This window comes from Oncorhynchus masou, chromosome 9 (genome assembly GCF_036934945.1).
Source record: "Oncorhynchus masou masou isolate Uvic2021 chromosome 9, UVic_Omas_1.1, whole genome shotgun sequence".
Lineage (NCBI taxonomy): Eukaryota > Metazoa > Chordata > Actinopteri > Salmoniformes > Salmonidae > Oncorhynchus > Oncorhynchus masou.
The window spans coordinates 71,543,294-71,566,461 of record NC_088220.1 but is presented as its reverse complement, the minus strand read 5'-3'; the positions used below and the strand labels follow the sequence as shown (position 1 = coordinate 71,566,461).

General features: G+C 40.8%; 1 protein-coding gene across 3 annotated transcripts; it reads right to left on the bottom strand.

Annotated features, from left to right (window-relative positions):
* Nucleotides 1-16,545: 16,545 nt before the first annotated feature.
* On the bottom strand, nt 16,546-22,809 carry LOC135546578 (FMR1-interacting protein NUFIP2-like). Of its 3 annotated transcripts, none has more exons than XM_064975131.1 (4): nt 22,503-22,809; nt 19,025-20,725; nt 18,855-18,887; nt 16,546-18,738 (listed from the first exon to the last, which is right to left on the bottom strand). In XM_064975131.1, exons 2-4 carry the CDS (start codon nt 20,538-20,540, stop codon nt 18,674-18,676), a joined length of 1,614 nt encoding a protein of 537 aa, XP_064831203.1. In that variant the 5' UTR covers nt 20,541-20,725; nt 22,503-22,809; the 3' UTR covers nt 16,546-18,673. The 3 variants fall into 3 exon arrangements, with proteins under 3 accessions (XP_064831203.1, XP_064831201.1, XP_064831202.1); XM_064975129.1 differs by lacking the exon at nt 22,503-22,809 and adding an exon at nt 22,081-22,496; XM_064975130.1 differs by lacking the exon at nt 22,503-22,809 and adding an exon at nt 22,130-22,212.
* Between the last annotated feature and the right edge of the window lie 359 nt (nt 22,810-23,168).

Below are 23,168 nucleotides of genomic sequence, written 5' to 3'. Positions count from 1 at the left end.
ACATCCTGGACTGAGAGTCCGTTGGATGAGAGGAAATAAAAGGGAGGATGTACGACCTGCACAGGTAGTGTCTGATGAACAAGTCGGAGATAATGCAATACTAGCTGAGGACTTTGATCCTGGGGACTGAAGCTCAGTGTTTTGGCAGGACTGGCTCTCTGGAGTCTGAGAGAACACAGTGGGAACTAGGCATCTTGCAGTAGCCTAACCTTGTGAAGTAAGTTTGTGGTGTCATTTCAAGCTTGTCTAATTATACTAATTCTACATCTCTTGTCTCTTCTTAGTGTACAACAACTGTTTATAAAAAATAAAATAAAACGTTAAGCTTGCGTAGCCATAGTGCCCTTGGCTTTGACCAAAGCTTGCCTTTTGATTGTTAAAAAGAGGTACCCTTGAGCAAGACACTTGACCTTGATTGTTCCACCTAAAATCATGGCATTATACAGTATATGCCCTCTAAACCAATTGAGATTGCCAATTCAAGGGGACTCCAATCAAATAATGGTCAATCAAGTGTTTTATTTTTCACAAGGGGTTAGAATGAGCATTGTCAGCATAGTTACTGGAGCTGCTGCCCCAAGTCATCTTAAATTCTAAGACAGAGCCAGTGTTTAATGCTCTGTACCAACGTCTCCATTCCCTCCATTCCCTCCGCCACCTGTGGGGTGTTCATTTGCTCCGTCAGAAATTGGAAGCATCTAATTCCCTCCGTCTGCACGTCACACCCTTCATCTGTAATTACAGCACCAGGTAGTCCAGCACTGTCTTTGATTCATTTGTTGTGGAAAGGATTTGGGGCTAGCACAGCACAGTGTGCTGAGTCATAGCCTATTGTCCTACAGATGTAGGATCTTAATTTGAGCCAGTTTGCTACAGCAGGAAAATAATCCTGCTTCAATAAGATTTTTTTATTTTTTTATGTGGATTATATTTCATTGACATTTTTTTTAGGAGTTGATACATTTTTCGTAAGGAGAAATCAAGTCGGAAATTTCAAAGTGGAAATTACAATTTTCAGAAGCCTTTTTAAACCTCAAATCCACTACATGTTTTAAATGTCCTGCTTTGCAGAAACGTTATCCTCCAACAGGGTGATCAATTTAAGATCCTACATCTGTATAGTGCACAAACAGGCTTCCTCAGAGACCTGAGATTTACAGCAGAGCTTGACAGATTTATGGTCCGAACACAAAAAGCTTTGACTGTAGTTTGGAACATCCCTTGGCCCAGTGTTTCTGACAGATGACAAGACACCAGCAATTATCTGTCGCCATGAATAAATCAAGAACTTTACTTCACACCCATCCAACAAAACCATTTTGAAAGGCAGGCCGGCATGAGCAACCTGCTCAAGATTTCTTTCTGCTCTGAGATTTGTAAATTACAGATACATACACTATTTATTCTTGGGTAATTTGAGATAATAAGTAAGCAGAGTGACTTGGGGTCAAGTTTTCTGACTGGGGAGTTGCAAGGGAGGTTGTTGAATCTTCACACTCCTATGAGAAGGTTTAGACTAATATTTGTAATCTAGCAATGATATAAAAACAGTTTTCAATGAAGACATTTAGTACTGCTACTATTGTTTTAATTAAAGTGTCAAACCAATGAAAACATAATTGTGCTCTTTAAAACGGAGTGCGACAGCAACGCTTATAACATATTTATACTCTTGTAATTGAGAATATGGACATAATGTGTCTGGAAAGTGAGATGTTATTTTTACTCTTTGTTATTCCATGGGCTTCACTTAAGATGTTGTTAAATAGGGGGAGTTCAACTGGGTGTGATGGAAATAAAGTCAGCATAGCAGCCAGTTAGTCTGGGCCCCCCTGGCCCTTTGTCCCTGCAGCTGTCAACCTGTAGAGGTGGAGGACCCTGTTGGTACATGCTCTCCCCCATCCAGCTCCAACCCTCTGTAACATACACGCTCTCCCCCATCCAGCTCCAACCCTCTGTAACATACACGCTCTCCCCCATCCAGCTCCAACCCTCTGTAACATACACGCTCTCCCCCATCCAGCTCAAACTCTCTAACATACACGCTCTCCCCCATCCAGCTCCAACCCTCTGTAACATACACGCTCTCCCACATCCAGCTCCAACCCTCTGTAACATACACGCTCTCCCCCATCCAGCTCCAACCCTCTGTAACATAACGCTCTCCCCCATCCAGCTCCAACCCTCTGTAACATACACGCTCTCCCCCATCCAGCTCCAACCCTCTGTAACATACACGCTCTCCCCCATCCAGCTCAAACTCTCTAACATACACGCTCTCCCCCATCCAGCTCCAACCCTCTGTAACATACACGCTCTCCCCCATCCAGCTCCAACCCTCTGTAACATAACGCTCTCCCCCATCCAGCTCCAACCCTCTGCCTTCATACACTGGCAGAGCTGCTTGGCCTTTAGGAGGTCAGTGATGTCATATTTGGACAGGATCTTTACCCTGTGGAGGGAGCTGGTGGAGGTGGATCCCCTCTTCTAACACCCCTCCCTCCCTATCCCGCCTCCTCAACCAGACTGACTCACCTACCAGGGGCTGTCTGTCTGCATGCAGGGCTCTACCTGTGGGAAGAGAGAGTAAGTCGATGGCACAGGGCTGAGTCACACACACACACAGATGCACACACACACCAATGAAGGTCTCTGTGCTCCATAAAAAATAAAGTTCTTCTATGCAATACTATACATGAAATGATTGATGGTCCCAAAGGACTGAGTTTAGAACCTACTACTGTAAATGCAGTATCTACAGTACTTCAGCATCAATCCCCTGTCATCGTCAGTCATTCATTCATGTCAATGGGAGATTTGTGCGAACATTTGTAACACTCGCAGATCTGCAGTTAGGATTCAGCCGTCAGTGAGTGCCCGATAAAACTGTCTGTCTGCCTATCATCAGGTTAGATGACACATCAGTCTGTTCACATACAGAGCCAAGTCGTCATCACTGTGAGCTGTGTTGTCTTTCTGTTGAATTTGTTTCCATGGTGAGAACATGCAGCAAACATTCCATCTGCTAAGAAAAGAACAGAAACAGAAACAAAGATAATGATAAAGATCTGAGAGATATTAGATAAATAAGAGTATTGCCTCATGTCAAAGATTGAGGCAAGGACCTTCTAATTACATGCAACATACAAAAAAAGTGATACCTGGCTGGCCAAAGCCTTCACATTGAACAAATGACGTACCTCCTGTGCCAGGGCTTTCAATGAGACAGCCATGCATTCCAGCAGAGTGAAATATGAGCTGTTAATAACACAAACCTTCCACTGACATGAGAGTCTGTCATCAATACACAAGGAGAGTTAAATCACTAATGTCCCACTGGTGTTATGAGTGAAGCACTACACTCAAGGCAAACTGGCCTACAGTAGCTATGTCCCAGCATTGCACATCCCTTGTCTAGCATTATCCATTCAAGCGCTCTACAATTAAAACCCTGCAGCTTTTCACTGAAGGACACTATAAGAACCCTGATGTAATTTATGTTTTCACTGATACCATGACAAAAGCTTGTCTTTGTCGGAACTACAGCAAGATGCTCTGACGACATGACATATGTAGTTGACCCCTGTAGTGGTGCAGGAATGTTGGCCCTCCTCTCAGCCACATCTACAGTGCTGTGAAAAAGTATTTGCCCCCTTTCTGATTTTCTCTATTTTTCATACTGAATGTTATCAGATCTTCAACCAAACTTAAAATTAGATAAAGGGAACCTGAGGTTACAAATAACAACAACAAAAAAGTTAATTATTTTATTTATTTAAAAAAGTTTTGCAACACCCAATTCCCCTGTGTGAAAAAGTAGTTGCTCCCTTACACTCAATAACTGGTTGTGCCACCTTTAGCTGCTATGACTCCAACCAAACGCTTCCTGTAGTTGTTGATCAGTCTCCCACATCACTGTGGAGGAATTTTGGCCCACTCTGCATGCAGACCTAATCCCAAATGAGATGTGGCAGGACTTGAAACAAGCAGTTCATGTTTCACTGACTTAAAGCAGTTCTGTATGCAGAGTGGGACAAAATTCCTCTACAGTGATGTGAGAGACTGATCAACAACTACAGGAAATGTTTGGTTGGCATTATGGCAGCTAAAAAGGTGGCACAACCAGTTATTGAGTGTAAGAGGGCAATTGCTTTTTCACAGGGGAATTGAGTGTTGTGTGACTTCATTAATTAGATAAATAAAATAAGTATCCTTTTATTTTTTGGGTTATTTGAAAATTAATCTAATATCAGGTTTTGGTTGAAGATCTGATAACATTCCGAATGAAAAATATGCAAAAATAGAGCAAATCAGAGAGGCAGCAAATACTTTTTCATGGCACTGTATGGGTAGTCACTGGCCCCCAAATAACACCTTGATCACAGAGGCTCTGAGGAAGTCAAGTTATGTTTCATCAGAGGTTGAGGTTATAAGACAGCTAGCGCCCTCTTTAATGTAATATACAGTTGAAGTCGGAAGTTTACATACACCTGAGCCTAATACATTTAAACTCAGTTTTTCACAATTCCTGACATTTAATCCTAGTAAAAAAATCCCTGTTTTAGGGCAATTAGGATCAACACTTTATTTTAAGAATGTGAAATGTCAGAATAATAGCAGAAATAATGATTTATTTCAGCTTTTATTTCTTTCATCACATTCCCAGTGGGTCAGAAGTTTACATACACTCAATTAGTATTCGGTAGAATTGCCTTTAAATTGTTTAACTTGGGTCAAACATTTTGGGTAGCCTTCCACAAGCTTCCCACAATAAGTTGGGTGAATTTTGACCCATTCCTCCTGACAGAGCTGGTGTAACTGAGTCAGGTTTGTAGGCCTCCTTGCTCGCACACGCTTTTTCAGTTCTGCCCACACATTTTCTATAGGATTGAGGTCAGGGCTTTGTGATGGCCACTCCAATACCTTGATTTTGTTGTCCTTAAGCCATTTTGCCACAACTTTGGAAGTATGCTTGGGGTCATTGTCCATTTGGAAGACCAATTTGCGAACAAGCTTTAACTTCCTGACTGATGTCTTGAGATGTTGCTTCATTATATCCACATAATTTTCCTTCCACATGAGCCATCTATTTTGTGAAGTGCACCAGGCCCTCCTGCAGCAAAAAAAAACCACAACATGTTGCTACCACCCCCGTGCTTCACGGTTGGGATGGTGTTTTTCGGTTTGCAAGCCTCCCCCTATTTCCTCCAAACATGACGATGGTCATTATGGCAAAACAGTTGTATTTTTGTTTTATCAAACCAGAGGACATTTAAAAAAAAAAGTACAATCTTTGCAGTTGCGAACCATAGTCTGGCTTTTTTAATGGCGGTTTGGAGCAGTGGCTTCTTCCTTGTTGAGCGGCCTTTCATGTTATGTCGATATAGGACACGTTTTACTGTGGATATAGATACTTTTGTACCTGTTTCCTCCAGCGTCTTAACAAGGTCATGTGCTGTAGTTCTGGGATTGATTTGCACTTTACTCACCAAAGTACGTTCATCTCTAGGAGACAGAACGCGTCTTCTTCCTGAGCAGTATGACGGCTGCGTGGTCCCACGGTGTTAATACTTGCGTACTATTGTTTGTACAGATGACCGTGGTACCTTCAGGCATTTGGAAATTGTTCCCAGAGGTCTTGGCAGATTTATTTGGATTTTCCCATGATGTCAGGTTAGGCCTTGAAATACATCCACAGGTACACCTCCAATTGACTCAAATGATGTTAATTAGCCTATCAGAAGCTTCTAAAGCCATGACATAATTTTCTGGAATTTTCCAAGCTGTTTAAAGGCAAAGTCAACTTAGTGTATGTAAACTTCTGACCCACTGGAATTGTGATACAGTGAATTATAAGTGAAATTATCTGTTTATAAACTATTGTTGGAAAAATGACTTGTGTCATGCACAAAGCAAATGTCCTAACCGACTTCCCAAAACTATAGTTTGTTAACAAGATATTTGTGGAGTGGTTGAAAAACGAGTTTTAATGACTCCAACCTAAGTGTATGTAAACTTCCGACTTAAACTGTAGGTATAGAATCTTTAATGTAATATAGGCATAGATTCTTAAATGTAATACAGGTATAGAATATTTAATGTAATACAGGTATAGAATATTTAATGTAATATAGGCATATAATCATTAATGTAATATAGGTATAGCATCATTTAGCAACCTTGTGTTCAGGACTGAATCTATACTTGCAGATACTGTAGCTATGTTAATGACGATGGTCTGAAGTACAGTGCCTTGCAAAAGTATTCACCCCCCTTGGCGTTTTTCCCATTTTGTTGCATTACAACCTGTAATTTAAATAGATTTTTATTTGGATTTCATGTAATGGACATACACAACAGAGTCCAAATTGTTGAAGTGAAATGAAAAATGACTTGTCTCTAAAAAATAAAAAACGGAAAAGCTGTGCGTGCATATGTATTCACCCCCTTTGCTATGAAGCCCCTAAATAAGATCTGGTGCAACCAATTACCTTCAGAAGTCACATAATTATTTAAATAAAGTCCACCTGTGTGCAATCTAAGTGTCACATGATCTGTCACATGATCTCAGTATATATACACCTGTTCTGAAGGGCCCCAGAGTCTAAGCAAGGGGCACCACCAAGCAAGCGGCACTATGAAGACCAAGGAGCTCGCCAAACAGGTCAGGGACAAAGTTGTGGAGAAGTACAGATCAGGGTTGGGTTACAAAAACATATCCAAAACTTTGAACATCCCACAGAGCACCATTAAATCCATTATTTAAAAATGGAAAGAATATGGCTCCACAACAAACCTGCCAAGAGGGCCACTCACCAAAGCTCACAGACCAGGCAAGGAGGGCGTTAATCAGAGAGGCAACAAAGAGACCAAAGATAACCCTGAAGGAGCTGCAAAGCTCCACAGCGGAGCCATACATTCCACAAATCTGGGCTTTATGGAAGTGTCCAGAAAAAAAGCCATTGCTTCAAGAAAAAAATTAGCAAACATGTTTGGTGTTCACCAAAAGTCATATGGGAGACTCCCCAAACATATGGAAGAAGGTACTCTGGTCAGATGAGACTAAAATTTAGCTTTTTGGCCATCAAGGAAAATGCAATGTCTGGTGCAAACCCAACACCTCTCATCACCCTGAGAACCCTATCCCCACAGTGAAGCATGGTGGTGGCAGCATCATGTTTTGTGGATGTTTTTCATCGGCAGAGACTGGGAAACTGGTCAAAATTTAAGGAATGATGGAAGGCGCTAAATACAGGGAAATTCTTGAGGGAAACCTGATTCAGTCTTCCAGAGATTTGAGACTGGGACGGAGGATCATCTTCAAGCATGAAAATGACCCTAAGCATACTGCTAAAGCAACACTTGATTGGTTTAAGGGGAAACATGTAAATGTCTTGGAATGGCTCAATCCAATTGAGAATCTGTGGTATGATTTAAAGATTGCTGTACACCAGCGGAACCCATCCAACTTGACGGAGCGGGAGCAGATTTGCCTTGAAGAATAGGCAAAAATCCCAGTGGCTAGATGTGCCAAGCTTATAGAGACATACCCCAAGTGACTTGCAGCTGTAAAGGGTGACTCTGCAAAGTATTGACTTTTTTTGGGGGGGGGATGAATAGTTATGCACGCTCAAGTTCATTTTTTTGTCTTATTACTTGTTTGTCTCACAATAAAAATATTTTGCATCTTCAAATTGGTAGGCATGTTGTATAAATCAAATGATACAACCCCCCATCATAAAAATCTATTTTAATTCCAGGTTGTAAGGCAACAAAATAGGAAAGATGCCAAGGGGGTGAATAATTTTGCAAGCCACTGTAGTTGTGCTTTATGTCCTTCCAAATTCACACACAAAATGTGCCTCTACATGCAGACCCGCCCATTGGAAAAAAGACAACATAAATAATAAAGAATTGTTAAAGAAATATTTTCACATTTTCTCCACCCTCAACATGACAAGAATAGGGCGACAGAGTAGGGAGACACTTTGAAGTCACATTCCAGCCTGCCTCACACCATAATTACACACAGTAGTCATTATGGCCTCAAACACTTACATGGCGGTCAAGGTTAAGGGGCCAGGGGCTCCTTATTCTCTTCTCACACAGAAACTTAGGAGACGTGTCCCTCTGAAGGTGGTTCTATGTACAGTGGTACAACCCTGAGACAACATGCAGTTGACATCCTGCAATTAAAACTACAAAAACATGTGACCTCTGAATAAACTAATCTCTAATCAAATTGCTAGAATTGCATGAAGCAAAAATACAATTTGCGCTAGAGAAATAAAGAGTTTATTGTTGAGATATTCCTTTACAGATGATTTCATCCTAGCGATGCTCATGTCCCCCATTATGTGAATATTTTGGTGTTTGCTATCATGGCATAAGATGACTTGAAATTACAGATGACTTGAAATAATATTTGTTGGAATTAATATGGTTATTGTACACACACAAAGTACACATTGTGTAAATCATTCCTTGTAAGGGAAGTGTCTCCAAGTACAAGATCTGCAAAACCTTGACTGCCCTCCAGTGGTTACCTTGGAAAAGAACACATCTACCACTAACAGAGTTTAAAAGGTAGTCACAATGACTGAAGCAAGACACATTAAACTATCAATTTGTTTGCTATGATAATACTATATTATGCACAGACCTTTGTGGTATCTGTGTATTTCAAACACACAGTAGTTCCTTTCCTCGTACACATGTAATACACAGAATGCAGGAAGTATTTTGACAGGAGATGACACACAGCACAACACTTGCTGCAACCTGCAGCGATGCTATGTTGTGTGGTCCTTCCAGTGCGACTTGGAAAAGCATGCACAGTTTAAGCTACGTGATGATGAAAGTACACAGTGATGAGTTTGATGCTGCTTTCCAATAAAAATTGAGGGTATTATTTGTATGCTAGTGACATAATGATCTTGCTTTTATCCATCTCATCATATAGCCTATAACTTGTTCAGTGTACTCTTTATCAGCGAACTGTTGTCTAGAGAGCATGTGCGAAAAAACAGATTGGGCAAGTTTGCCATTTATCGCGACAGTTTGTGGCAAAACTACGGGTAGAGTCGAAAATACAATGGTAACACATTAAACTCGTGTTTAAACCCACAACAAAGTCTGGGGGCATTTCTCTGCCCAGGTGTTGTTGATGGATGCAAAATCTTACAACAGCTGGATAGGTATTGTAAGTATTAGCTAACCATATCATATGTTATAGCAATCTGTCAGCCGATAAAATGGTCCATGACGTTGTACGCAACCATAGGTTTATGCATGAAACGTCTGTACAGGGGACGCGACCTCGGTCTGGTGCAGAGTATGTGAGAGGAGCGGAGCTTGGAGCAAGGAGTGATTTTTTTTAAATATATTTTTTATATTATTCGCATGAAAATCTGTCGCAAATTGGATGGAAACCTAGCCACTGAGTAATGTTTTGCAGCAAAAAACAACAGTAGGTTTCATCTGCACCTTGTTCTTAGTCCTAGGACTGTATCAGTATAATTCATATTAATTCTAGTAGTGACCCCCATACTGTTAAATTGCATAATTTCTCTATTGCAAAACAATGCTCATAGGAATTTAGATATGAGTATCAATGAAACTTGTAGTGAATTTACAGAGTAAATGGTAAAGTTAAATTATCTCTCCTTAGCTCCTGTAATCCTGGATCCCAACACTGCAGACACAGGTCTCATCCTGTACGAGGACTTGACCAGCATGAGACATTGTGATAAAGCACTACAGCTCCCTGACAACCCAGAGAGGCTTCATGGATGTGTCCTAGGTTCTGAGGGTTATAACTCAGGAACACACAGCTGGGACGTAGAGAATTCTGATGGTTCCTATTGGGCTGTAGGTGTGGCCACAAATAATCCCAAAAGATCAAGTTGGTCTAGATCTAGCAGTATGCCATTTAAATCCTAAGGTATTTGGACTACCTGTGTTAGTCACTTCCTAGAATTTTCCCAAAAGGATGGTGTACATCATCTTGAAGTAAAGAGAATGATTTATTTCAGCTTTAATTTCTTTCATCACATTCCCAGTGGGTCAGAAGTTTACATACACTCAATTAGTATTTGGTAGCATTGCCTTGAAATTGTTTGACTTGGGTCAAACGTTTCGGATAGCTTTCCACAAGCTTCTCACAATAAGTTGGGTGAATTTTGACCCATTCCTCCTGACAGAGCTGGTGTAACCGAGTCAGGTTTGTAGGCTTCCTTGCTCGCACACGCTTTTTCAGTTCTGCCCACAAAATTTCTATAGGATTGAGGTCAGGGCTTTGTAAAGACCACTCCAATACCTTGATGGCATAATGAATTCCACCAAGTATCAGGCAATTTTGGCTGACAATCTGGTTGCCTCTGCCAGACGGCTGGGACATGGCCGTAGGTGGACTTTCCAACAAGACAATGGCCCAAAACATACCTCAAGATCCACACAGAAATGGTTGTGACAACAAAATCAATGTTTTGCCAAGGCCATCTCAGTCGCCGGACCTCAATCCAATCAAAAACCTGTGGGCTGAGTGGAAGAGGGCAGTTGATAAGCGCAAACCCAAGAATGTGAAGGATTTTGAAAGCATCTGCATAGAGGAATGGTCCATAATCCCTCCAAATGTGTTCCTTAACCTTGTCAAACATTACAGGAAAAGACTCCATGCTGTTATCCTTGCCATAGTTGTTTGCACTAAGTACTAAATGAGGAGTGCCAATAATTATGATACCTTGATTTTGGTTAAATTGATTTTGTATTAAATAATTGTATGATTGTGGTTGGTTCCACTGAAACATTAATAAAGTACAGTATTTCTCAAGTTGGTATTTTGAGCTCATTTCATTGTTTATATTTTTTAAGTATTGTTTGTGCATTGCCAGTCAGCGGTGCCAGTAATTTTGGAGTCCACTGTATATGGCAGACAAACAAGTTCCCTACCTTCTCCCTCTTCCACTTGCCTCCTCCATTTTTGGTGTCATTGTCAAAATGTCATTTTCAATAAGTCGGAAATGAGAAGTCTGTGTAAAGGCAAGAAGGCATTTTTTTTTACAAATCTACTGGAGAACTATTTTGAGTTTAAGTATAACTTAGGTATGAGTGAAAATTTTAGTGAGAGGTTTAAAGCTTTAATATTTAATAATTTTAGCCCCCCAAACTCATATTCATTACGTCAATAGGCACGTTTAATTTTGTATGGCTAAGCATTCCAAATAAAATGAAATCTTTTTTTGCTCATATGATTTAAAAAACGAGTTGTCTGGAGTAGGCAGTGCCATTATTAAGTAAGTCAACTGTAATAGGACCAAAGAGTTAGTCAATGTGATTTGTTCAGAAATAGACAAGAAATAGACCCCTCTATGGTTGCAGAATCTTATCTATTTTTGCAAATGTTCTATTGAAATAGATTGCGGTACGTTCATTTATATTTTTTGAGATATGAATACCAAGTACTGTATGTCTACTTCACCATCCGCCCATTTTATTGGTAAACTAGAAGGTAGTGTAAACTGGGGCTGAATAATTTTGCACGCCCAATTTTTCAGTTTTTGATTTGTTAAAAAAGTTTGAAATATCCAATAAATGTCGTTCCACTTCATGATTGTGTCCCACTTGTTGTTGATTCTTCACAAAAAAATACAGTTTTATATCTTTATGTTTGAAGTCTGAAATGTGGCAAAAGTTCGCAAAGTTCAAGGGGGGCGAATACTTTCGCAAGGCACTGTATATCATACATGTAAAAAAAATTGTCTGATCAGGAAGAACAATATCTGGTAAAACCTTTTTAATCTATATGCTATGCATTTCGGCAGGAGCTTTGCATCACAACAATGAAGTGTAAGAGGCCTTCAGTTTTTTAAATGGACTAGATCTTTATACTTACCATCTGGGTCCTGTTTCAGTAGTAATGAAATCAGACCTTCTTGTTGAGCACCTGAGTCTACCATTTTTATAGGAGTAATTAAAGCATGCTAATAGTGGATCTTTATGTACAAAAAAAAGGTCTGATATACCTCTACTGGCATACCATCAAGCCCTGTTTTTAGCCCAGACTGAAAATATTCTCAAAAAGTTCCTCCACTGTAAATTGGCCTTCACACAGGTCTTTCTGTAAATTTGTTAATTTTATTTTATTATTATTAGGAAAGAAATCCTTCCTTACAGTTAACATCATTCAGTGGAAATGGAGGGGATTGATATGAAAACATATGCTTACATGTTTTTGCTTCCTTTTTCAAAATATAATTTGGTGGATAACTCAATCATTTGTAACTACTTTCTGTAAATTATTTTTGGTAGCATTTCAATGTTGAAGATTCAAGAAAATGTAGTGCACAATTTTCCATCCCATTTGCTTTATTCTTGTATTAAATTACACTTGATCGTTCTTGAGTAAGTACTTCCAATTCTTTTAGTTTTTCCTCTAAACTATTTTGTCCCTCTATAGTAAAGTACCATTACCATCTACCTGTGCTGTTATTTCCTTTATTAGTCTAATCTACTTTAACCTAAACTGCTTTTGTTTTAATAATGAGTGTTGTATTGAATGTCCGCTAAAAGTACATTTAAAAGTGTCCCATACAATAAGGTGATCTGCTGTACCTACACTATCGGTCAAAAGTTTTAGAACACCGACTCATTCAAGGGTTTTTCTTTATTTTTCCTATTGTCTACACTGTAGAATAATAGTGAAGACATCAAAACTATGAAATAACACATATGGAATCATGTAGTAACCAAAAACGTGTGTTAAACAAATCAAAATATATTTTACATTTGAGATTCTTTAAATAGCCACCCTTTGCCTTGACGACAGCTTTGCACACCCTTGGCATTCTCTCAACCAGCTTCATGAGGTAGTCACCTGGAATGCATTTCAATTAACAGGTGTGCCTTGTTAAAAGTTAATTTGTGGAATTTCTTTCCTTCTTAATGCGTTTGAGCCAATCAGTTGTGTGGTGACAAGGTAAGGGGGTATACAGAAGATAGCCCTATTTGGTAAAAGACCAAGTCCATATTATGGCAAGAACAGCTCAAATAAGCAACGAGAAACAACAGTCCATTTCTTTAACTTCTTAGGTATAGGCCCCTTTTTTCTCCATTTCCTGTCTGAATGACATGCCAAAAGTAAACTGCCTGTAGCTCAGGGCCTGAAGCCAGAATATGCATATAATTGATACCATTGGAAATAAAACACCTTGACGTTTGTAGAAATGTTAAAATAATTTAGGAGAATATAACACAAGTGATATGGTAGGAGAAAATCCAAAGAAAACCAACCGGAATCTTTTTTTCAGAGAGACCATCCTCTTACAAATGAAATAGAAAGGTCATATTGTAAATTAGCTCCCTGAATGCAGTTCCTATGGCTTCCACCGGGTGTCAATGGTCTATGTTCAAGGTGTCAGGCTTGTAACTTCAAAAACTAATAAGAAATAACAGTTTAAGTAGAAGGACACGGTCTTGGAAATTTGTGTTTGAGCGCGCCTTGAAGAAATGATGCACCTGCTAAAATCGTTATCCTATTGAACTTTCTGAAAGAAATATTATAGTTTGATTACATTTCAGTGTATCTGAGGAGTAAATAGAAATATATTATGACTTGTTGAAACAAAGTTTAGGGGTATATCTTTGGATTCCTTTCTCTGCAAGTTGAACAAGTGGATTACTCAAATCGATGGCACCAACTAAACTGACTTTTTGGGATATAAAGAAGGATTTATTCAACAAAATTACACTACACGTTATAGCTGGGACCCTTTGGATGACAAATCAGAGGAAGATTTTCAAAAAGTAAGTGAATATTTCATTGTTATATGTGAATGTATGAAACCTGTGCTGGTGGAAAAATATTTTGATGTGGGGCGCCATTCTCAAACAATCGCATGGCATGTTTTTGCTGTAATAGCTACTGTAAATCAGACAGTGCAGTGAGATTAACAAGAATAAAAGCTTTCAGCCGATATAAGACACTTATATGTACCTAAATATTTCAAATCCATAATATTTATGATTATTTATTTGAATTGTGCGCCCTCCAGTTTCACCAGAAGTTGTCTCGCTAGCGGGACAAGGTCAGTCAATACAGAAAATGTCAAGAACTTTGAAAGTTTCTTCAAGTGCTGTCGCAAAAACCATCAAGCGCAATGATGAAATTGGCTCTCATGAGGTCGACCACAGGAATGGTAGACCCTGAGTTACCTCTGCTGCAGAGGATAAGTTACCAGCCTCAGATATAAGGGAACGATGAGCGGAATGATGAGTGGATAGGAGGCAATCCGTAATTTCGATTAAGACATTAACCTCTCTGGGATATGTGGGCGTCCCACCTGGCCAAAAGCCAGGGAAAATGCAGAGCGCCAAATTCAAATCAATTACTATAAAAATCAAACTTTCCTTAAATCACACATGCAAGATAGCAAATTAAAGCTACACTTGTTGTGAATCCAGCCAACATGTCAGATTTCAAAAAGGCTTTTTGGCGAAAGCAAAAGATGCCATTATCTGAGGATAGCACCTATGTAAACAAAGAGAGTATCCATAATTCAACCCTGCAGGCTAAAACGCTAAAATAAAAATATAATTCATGCCTTACCTTTGACGAGCTTCTTTTGTTGGCACTCCAATATGTCCCATAAACATCACAAACGGTCCCTTTTGTTTGATTAATTCCGTCAATATATATCCAAAATGTTCATTTATTTGGTGCGTTTGATCTAGAAAAACAACGGTTCCAACTTGCTCAACGTGACTACAAAATATCTCAAAAGTTACCTGTAAACCTTGCCAAAACATTTCAAACTACTTTTGCTATACAACTTTAGGTATTTTTTTACGTAAATAATTGTTTACATTTCAGACGGAATGATCTGTGTTCAATACAGGAAGAAAACAAACTGAAGCATGCTTTCTGGTCACGCGCCTCTATCTAACAGTACACTTCAAGTGACCCTCGTTCAAGATGGCTGTACTTCTTCATTACACAAAGGAATAACCTCAACCAATTTCTAAAGACTGTTGACATCCAGTGGAAGCGATAGGAACTGCAAGAAGGCCCCTTAGAAATCTGGATTCCCAATGAAACTCATTGAAAAGAGAGTGACCTCAAAAAAACAATCTGAATGGTTTGTCCTCTGGGTTTCGCCTGCTAAGTAAGTTCTGTTATACTCACAGACATGATTCAAACAGTTTTAGAAACTTCAGAGTGTTTTCTATCCACATTTACTAATAATATGCATATCTTATCTTCTGGGGATGAGTAGCAGGCAGTTGAATTTGGGCATGCATTTCATCTGGGTGTGAAAATACTGCCCCCTGTCACCAAGAAGTTAATGAGTAAGCTTGGACGGATGTCGTCAATATGACAATTTGCTCAGCAGTTTTGAAATGTACAGCTACAGAATTCAGAACATGGGCTGTTCTTACAATATTCTCCCTGTACACCAAGTCAGAACCGTAGAATAAACGGGGCAAATAAGCAGACAATGAAAGCTCTATATTCGATGGTTGCAGTTCTCTAAAACAGGATACGAGGACTACATGAAATATTTTTAGCATGTACTAGAAAGAGGCTCGCGTTCCCGACTTACAATTCCGGAGTTGGATGACCATTCAAAACATATTTTCCCAGTCGAAGCTCATTTTTTTCAGAGTTCCCAGTTGTCTTGAACTCCCTGTAGTCAGATATCCCAACTCCGAGCATCCAGTTGTTTTGAGCGCGGCTTGACAGCATGGCCAATGTTTAATGTCTATCCTTTTAAGCGTGGAAAAGAGACCCTTTCACATCTCACTATTTTATGTAGCCTAATGTTTGACTACTAGATTGATTATTTGTATTTCCTGTTATTGATTGACCAGTAAAAAAGCATTTTGAATGCTGTGGATATATTTTTCTATTGTCAGATATGTAATGCTGTGTATAGCATAATAAAATCGGTCTATTTTTGTCTGGTCATTGTTACATCTCTGTTGATCTGATATTTCACTTCCTTACCAAAAGAATGTCTGACTGCATACAAATAATTTCCACAAGCTTTTATTAATACAAATGTGGAACAAATTATTTCCCTTATTTTCATCTCCTGTTAAGTTCTACAATTTCCAGGAGACACCAACAGCAAGAGGAAACAAAGGAAATAAAGCATCACATTGTGTTAAAGTGACAGGTTAAAGAGGTAGAACCTCATCTCTATATTCAGTCAACATACTGTACACATCATTCTCTTCAGACATGTCTGTCCTCTTTCTGCTCACTGACACACTCATTATATTGGTAAAGGGGGGTGTTGAGCAATGGCTCAAAACACACATACCACCTCCTTGTCTAGCAACTGTAGGCGCACGCTCGCAGCATGTGTAGAATCTATTAGGTCCTCCAGTATTATTCTATACATTTCTGGCTATGTATGTCTCTTGATCCATTCAAACATCAGATTTGTCAAACAACCACTAATATGGATATGACTAATTTAATTTAAGGGACAGTTAAAGATTTAATTGAGTGTGCTGTAAGTCATTTAAATAACAAGAACGCAGTAACTTTCAGCAAATGAGCTGTAATTTTTAATAGATTGTTAAAATTCTTACCATAACTACAGCAGGAACAGAAAAGTGAGGAACAAACTAACATAACTTAATACAAGACAGCATGAACAGTCGAGACATGGCACAACTTGCAGGTGGAGACATACTTGACGAAGCAATTCCAATGTTCTTGTTGTAAAAAGCACCCTGTATTTTGTGTTGACCCTTGACCATGTTTGTTAAGATACACATCATGCATGCATGCGCACACACACACACACACTATTTGTCTGTCATAACAGAAGACAGCGGTCCTTGAACTGGGTTTTTCAGTACGTTCTAATACGCCAGTCGCTGATGTCTTCTAAATACACTGTAGTATTATTTTAGTACCCAATGCAACGGTCAGAGATATTTGATTGTTTTCCAATATTTTAACTGCAATTAAGAAGGGACAAAAAAAGGAATTAAGGTGCCATAAATTAGCCATGATCAAAATAAAGATTCATTTTCACATTAACCTTGACAAACAGAATGTTCAAAAGATGTCCCCTGGCTTAGTTTGGCCACGTTAATGATCAACATTGCCAAACAACTTTTGGCAACAACTATATTAGGTCATAAACAGGCTGTCCTATTTGAAAATGGCAGTGATTGTTAGGAGCCAAAGAGTTCGCTGGGATAAATAGACATTTAAATTTAGTACATTTTTTGCTTTAATTCTATAGATTTAAAGTGCTGATCAGTCAATGTAAGCTAATTAAATTCACTTATGGTGACTCGGGAGAGAGAAACATCTAACAGTCTCAGAAAGGAGCAGCCTAACCTGGTCAAAGAGGCCAAGAATTCCTTTCCATATGAATTTAACAATTCTCCTCTGGAGGTGAAACAGACTTGAAACAGTCCTAAGTTTGAGCTAAATCCTGCATTGATGTCAATAGGAGACTTGTAACATGAACATTTGCATATTTCTGATTAAAATACTGCCCTGCATGTATCTCTCATTCTAAAGCATTACTACAGTAAAAAAAAAAAGTGAACACTGCCAAAGCGACTATTCTGTGCAATGAGAAAAAAGACTGCCCAGAACTTTTAAAAACAAAATCTTAAAAGAAAAGGTATGCAAATATGGGGCATTCATTTGAGCATTGAGATGGTAAGTAGAGGTAGCATGTAAAGCATAAACTGTCATTATAAACTGGTTGATTAACAGAAAATGAAAAGATAAGGGAAAAAAGTATAGCCTCTGCGCAGTGTTGGTAACCACCACCACATCCTGAGGACCCCCCCCCCCAAAAAAAGAGTCCAGTATTAACAGAGCCCAAAGATTTGAGACCGTACCTTGAGGCACAACAAACACACCAAACAGACTAGGCCTCGGCGGGAGAGGGATGCATGTTCTCATGATTTGAACCTTGAACACAAATAAATTCCATCCATCTGTCTAGCCAATGACCTGGGATTTCTAATTAGTGTAATTCAGTTAACATGGGAACCAACCCCTCCATAATCCAAAATTAAAACATTTGTTTTACATGGGCTTACAAAAGCCTCCCCATGATATTTGGTTTCATCTAAACTAGAATTTGAGCAGAAAACCCATCTTTCCACACTGTTTTCACATCTAGAAGGCAACCATTCTAAAACGTTCCAAGTCTTTCCCATTTGTTTTCGGTCCGAATACAAAATGAGGCATCTGTGATACCTTACAGTTCAAATGTGAACATTTGGAATTCCTGTCTTCCATGACAGGCCAAGAGAAGAGGGGCCATCTCTCTCCAGTATCCTGTGATTCCAAAGATGGGGCAGGAATGCAGAGGTGGTGACTGATTATCCCACATGATGTCCTCTACAAGCCTGTCTCTGAAAATGGAAATTGAGGGAGAAATGTAGCAGTCACTCTTGTGGACACGTTTCCCGTCAAAAAGCTTGTTCCCCCATTGTTCAACCATCCCGTAATCTCCCGAATAACAGCATCCCTGTTAAGAGGCTCAGTCTGTGGTGCTGCTGTACTGTGTTCCCTCTACGGCACAAGCTGCTCACATCAAAGGAGTCCTGCAACATGAATCTAAGATAGGAGAGGGAGCAGTTCCTCCAGGGCACCGGTTCATGAGGCAGCAGCCAGGAGAGGGTGTAGCGCTCAGTCATGACTTAACTGAACAGGCCCATCCTTGGACTGATCATAGAACACAACTCCATTTGAATCTAGAGGAAGGGAAGTAGGACACGTCAGATTTGCCCAGCCAAGACATACTATACCAATATAAAAGATGAGGCTTTTCGGGTTCTCTACAATTATACGGCAGGAATTACTAACTCACCTTGTTTTTGTAAATTCTGAATATATTCAATTTCTGTAAAAATATAAAACATATTTAGTAGTGTGATAGATTCATAATTATTACATGCACTATTCTCTTTCTGTTCTAAGGACCAGCCATAGCAGGTCAATTAACTTTGTGAATGAACGTTGAATGGAACAGCTACCTACCTTTAGTGTGATAAATAACAGCAGCTTTTAGATCGAATGCCCCCCAACAAGATCCTGGGTCGCAACCCTTGGGGTGGCAGGGCTCCTTGGCCAGGACAGACACAGGTTGAGCAGGGGAGACAAGAGGCAGCTCAGTACCAGGGTGCTTAAAAGAGGAGGACATTATGGCACCTCTACTCCCAGCCTCACCCCTCAGAGGGTCTGGGCCAGGGGCTTGGCCTCCCAGCCCAGCATCAGGGCCAGGAGCCAAGGGAGGGCCTGATTTACCAACACTGCTAGGGGCTAGGGAGATAGTGAGTCTGTCCTGCTCGTACGCCTTTGGGAAGAGGCGTTTATCGGGTCTCAGAGTGGAGGTAGCAGAGACTTGTAGAGGCAAAGCTGCAGGGCCACCTCCCTGAAAGGTGATCTCCACGATCTGGCCTTTCCGGGCTGGCTGCCCCACTAATGCCGGCCCCACCCCAGGCCCTCCACTGGGCTCGTTGATGAATGACAGCCCCCACTGGTTCTGGAAAATGTCCACCAGAGATTTGGGATTTGTCTTAGCGGCAGGTGAGTCCACTTGGCAGGCGCTGGAGAGGGCGGGTTGCATATTTGAAGTGCCCAGGGGATAAACAAGGAGACTGGCCTTTCTCAGTTCTCTAGTAATCATGGAGGGGGTGCCTGACATATCAGTGCCGTTGCTGGACAAGGATGCTTCGTTCTCCCACTTGCTGGCAGGGGAGACAGGCATTGGGGCAGTGCAAACAGTAGAGTTAAAAAGGGGCGCAGGGAGAGGGCAGCTACTCCCCTCTCCAGATAGGGGTCCATTGGTGAAGCTAGGGGAGGTGATTGTTTTGACAGCAGACATGGGGACTTGGGAGAGTCTGGTGGGCACCTGGGACTGGGGAGGTAAGGAGTCACCTGCAGCTTGGACTGCTGCTTTGTTTAGATTCTCTTTCACTTTACTTGCATAACTAATCTTGGGCACTGTCTTAGCACTACTATTGTCCACAGGAAAGACAGGGGGTGGTTTAAAGAGGGTCCATGAGTCCTCTTTTTTGGAGGTAAGCTTGGCTTTGCCCAGCCTGTCTTCGAGCTTTTTAACAGAGCATGCTGCAGCCTTTTCCTCTGAGGTCCTACACTGTAGTTCACCAACCTGATCCACAGGGGCCTGTGCCACAGGTGGGGCACCTTTGATGGAGGTGGGAGACAGAGAGCCTGCAGCTGTTTTGGCAGCCTCTGGAGTGTGAGGCTCCATCTCATGTTTGTTAGGGACCATAACTGCCTGTATAACAGCCTTCTCCTGCCCAGCAGTCACACTCTCCTCAGCCATTGCACTCCTCTGAGCCCAGCGTTTCTTGGGAGTGATGTATCCACTCTCAGAACCAGTGCCACCACTGTCTGGTCCAGGCTTGCTGGGGTAGCCGTTAGCATACAGACCAGGGTTGTGGAGCACAACGCCATTTGGTAAAGCAATGGACTTCCTCTTGCTATCACGTGTTTTCAACTCTGAAGGAGTGTCATTTTTGCAGTTCATACTGTTCTTAAAATGGCTATTACGACTGCCTTTTGAGTGAATGGCGAGGAGCTTCCCAGGAGGTTTTGGTTTCAAGTTAGAAGTTTCATGTTGCCTGCTGCTCGAGTAATGAAGGGCAGCCACAGGAATAGGGGCAGAAGGGGTGTCCTCTCGCTCCACTAGGGTTCCATTTATTTTTCCATTACCTGATGACATGACAAGAAAACAACTACAATCACACACACTGTACTTGCATAGAGTAGGCCTAGATTTGTTTAACTAGCTTCACCCAACTGAATACACGCCTGTTTTTTTTTTGTCCATAACGATACAGGCTATCCAATGAAGTCATATGGATACACTGATGTGCTTGCCATATTTCCTGCAGACAATGCAAAATCTGATATTGAAATAGTGTTCATTTTAAATATTAAACGTGAATACATTCGAAAGAGACAGTAAGGCCCTCTCACATGACTAGATACATGTCATTGCCAATGCTAGCCTGCAGATCCGACCCACTTGCTTACAGCTGTACTAGGGTCGGACAACATTTGTGTATAATTAGACACCAAGGAGTCGGCACAAGATATGGCTCAGAAAACATACCTTAATTCAGGATGAAAAATGCCTTGTACTCCGAATTGTGCCATTATCCCAACTGTTACGCTAACAAGATTAAATGACTGCAAAAAACAGCCGTTCAACCTTCTCTGTGTAATAGTTAGGATAATGGTAGAGCTAAGTAAAACGCATTTCTCATCCCTGGATTGAAGTACGTTTTCTGAGCCATATCCTGTGCCGACTCCTTGGGGTCTTAATATACAGAGGAATACTTTCTGACCCTAGTACAGCTCTGTAAGCAGGTGGGTCAAATCTGCTGGCTATGCCAATGCCAGAGTAGACTCGAGTTAGTGACACGAGCAACAGGCCCAAAAATAACGATAGATTTTCGCTAGCTAACGATTACTATTCATGTCAATACTCAGACCATAACTATTACAATTACAGAAATAAACCATTTCTGGCGGACCGGGGGGCAAAGTATACGCTGTGTGCCGTAACTAAGTTAATAGTTAACTAGCAAACGTTAAGCGGAACATTCCAGAGAAGCCGGTTCTTGTTGAGATAGCTACATTCACAAAGGATTAACGTTTGCAAAAGTGCCACTCAGCTGACTAACGTTAGTTTCACGTAATTACATCGGACTTGTTGGCTGGTACATTTCTTAAAATAATTTCTGACTGGCACTACTGCTAACTTACTAGCTAGTTAACTAGCTGGCTGGTTATTAGCCAGTGAACAAGGTCAATGTCCCGCGAATCACGTCGCGTCAGCTAGCTAACGGCTAGCCAACGTTCACTAACCGTACCAATCTTTAGCTACTGTTAGCTAACTAACCACGAACAAGACACTCCCTAACAACGCTCTCTAAAAAGCCCCTAATTAGCCAACGAGTTAGCTCATGTTTGATATGATAGCTAGCTAGTCACCTAGCAGCAAGCTGGCTAGTGAATGCTCAAAAGTTTGTTGCTAATAGATTATGGAGGGACATTCGGACCCGTTTTCTCCGTCTGCGCTTCCTCGTACTGGTGTTGATCATCTCCTACCCATGCGTTCGGGGGACCGGGGCGACTCTCGTCTACATGCTTCAAACATCCCTCAGACATCCGTCCATCGTGCCGGTCATCCATTGAAGTGTAATGCAAATACACGAAGGCTGCCTCCCCTAGTAAGCTAACTAGCTAGCCAGTGGCATAGAGGAAACATTCGGCCTGCCCAATCAACGCCCATGACTTCATTTCGTGAATGTCGTTGGGCTTGTTCGAGTCGATCAATGTTCTCAAGTCAGTCACCATCATAGGTCACCGTCTTTTAGTGTGTTGCGTTAAGTTTAACAATTATATGACTTGCGCCTACATGTTTTTACAAAAATCATGTGATCAAATGTCATGAAGTTTTGACTGCGTTTTAAACACATACCCTTGCCTTATGCCCTTGGGGGAATCCCCACGGCCATCTTTGTCGTTGGTCCAAATGATTAGCTAAGAAAGGGAAACGTAAGCCCCACAGCCCTAGTTTTTGGTAGAGTTTGAGTGTTCAATTATGTTCACTCCAGGGCCTGAAACGCCCAATTTTTATTTAAGTAGGCAAGCGTTAGAGTTGCGTTTTTCGAATCCGGTATCAGGAAGAATAAAAGACAGAATCTGTCGTTAATTATCTTTAATTAAATTCAAGCAATAAATGGTAAATGCAATTTTCGTATATATACAGGCTCTCTGTCCCACCTCGCAGGGCAAACAGAGAACTGACAGGATGTACGTAAACAGTTGTTCTTATACTGTGATAGACATAGTTCCAACCCGTCTGTTGGCCTATCACAGTCGAGGCTGAGCGTGGTTTAGACTTGGTTTAGACTTCCCCAGCCTATCGCAGGTGCTCAGGCTGGTCCCCCACCTCTTGGCGCTTCTTGGAGTCCACCCTCTGTCGATGTATAGATTCACTGTTCTGGTATCACACCCTAGTTACTGCAACTACTCAGTTCCCGTTATCTGTTATTGTGTTATTCAGTGTTTTCTAATTCAATCAAACCTTGTGATGAGCTCCCCCTCCCTGTACCTGATTAACCACAACTTTGTAAGATACAGC

What these genes read in the sequence shown, in the direction of transcription:
- LOC135546578 (XM_064975129.1), bottom strand. Translation starts at nt 22,213, where the DNA reads ATGGATGACCGGCACGATGGACGGATGTCTGAGGGATGTTTGAAGCAT. An exon ending in AGCGCAGACGGAGAAAACGG is followed by an intron (nt 20,726 to 22,080) that starts GTCCGAATGTCC and finishes TCATGTCATCAG; the next exon opens with GTAATGGAAAAATAAATGGA. An exon ending in TCAGAATTTACAAAAACAAG is followed by an intron (nt 18,739 to 18,854) that starts GTGAGTTAGTAA and finishes CCCTTCCTCTAG; the next exon opens with ATTCAAATGGAGTTGTGTTC.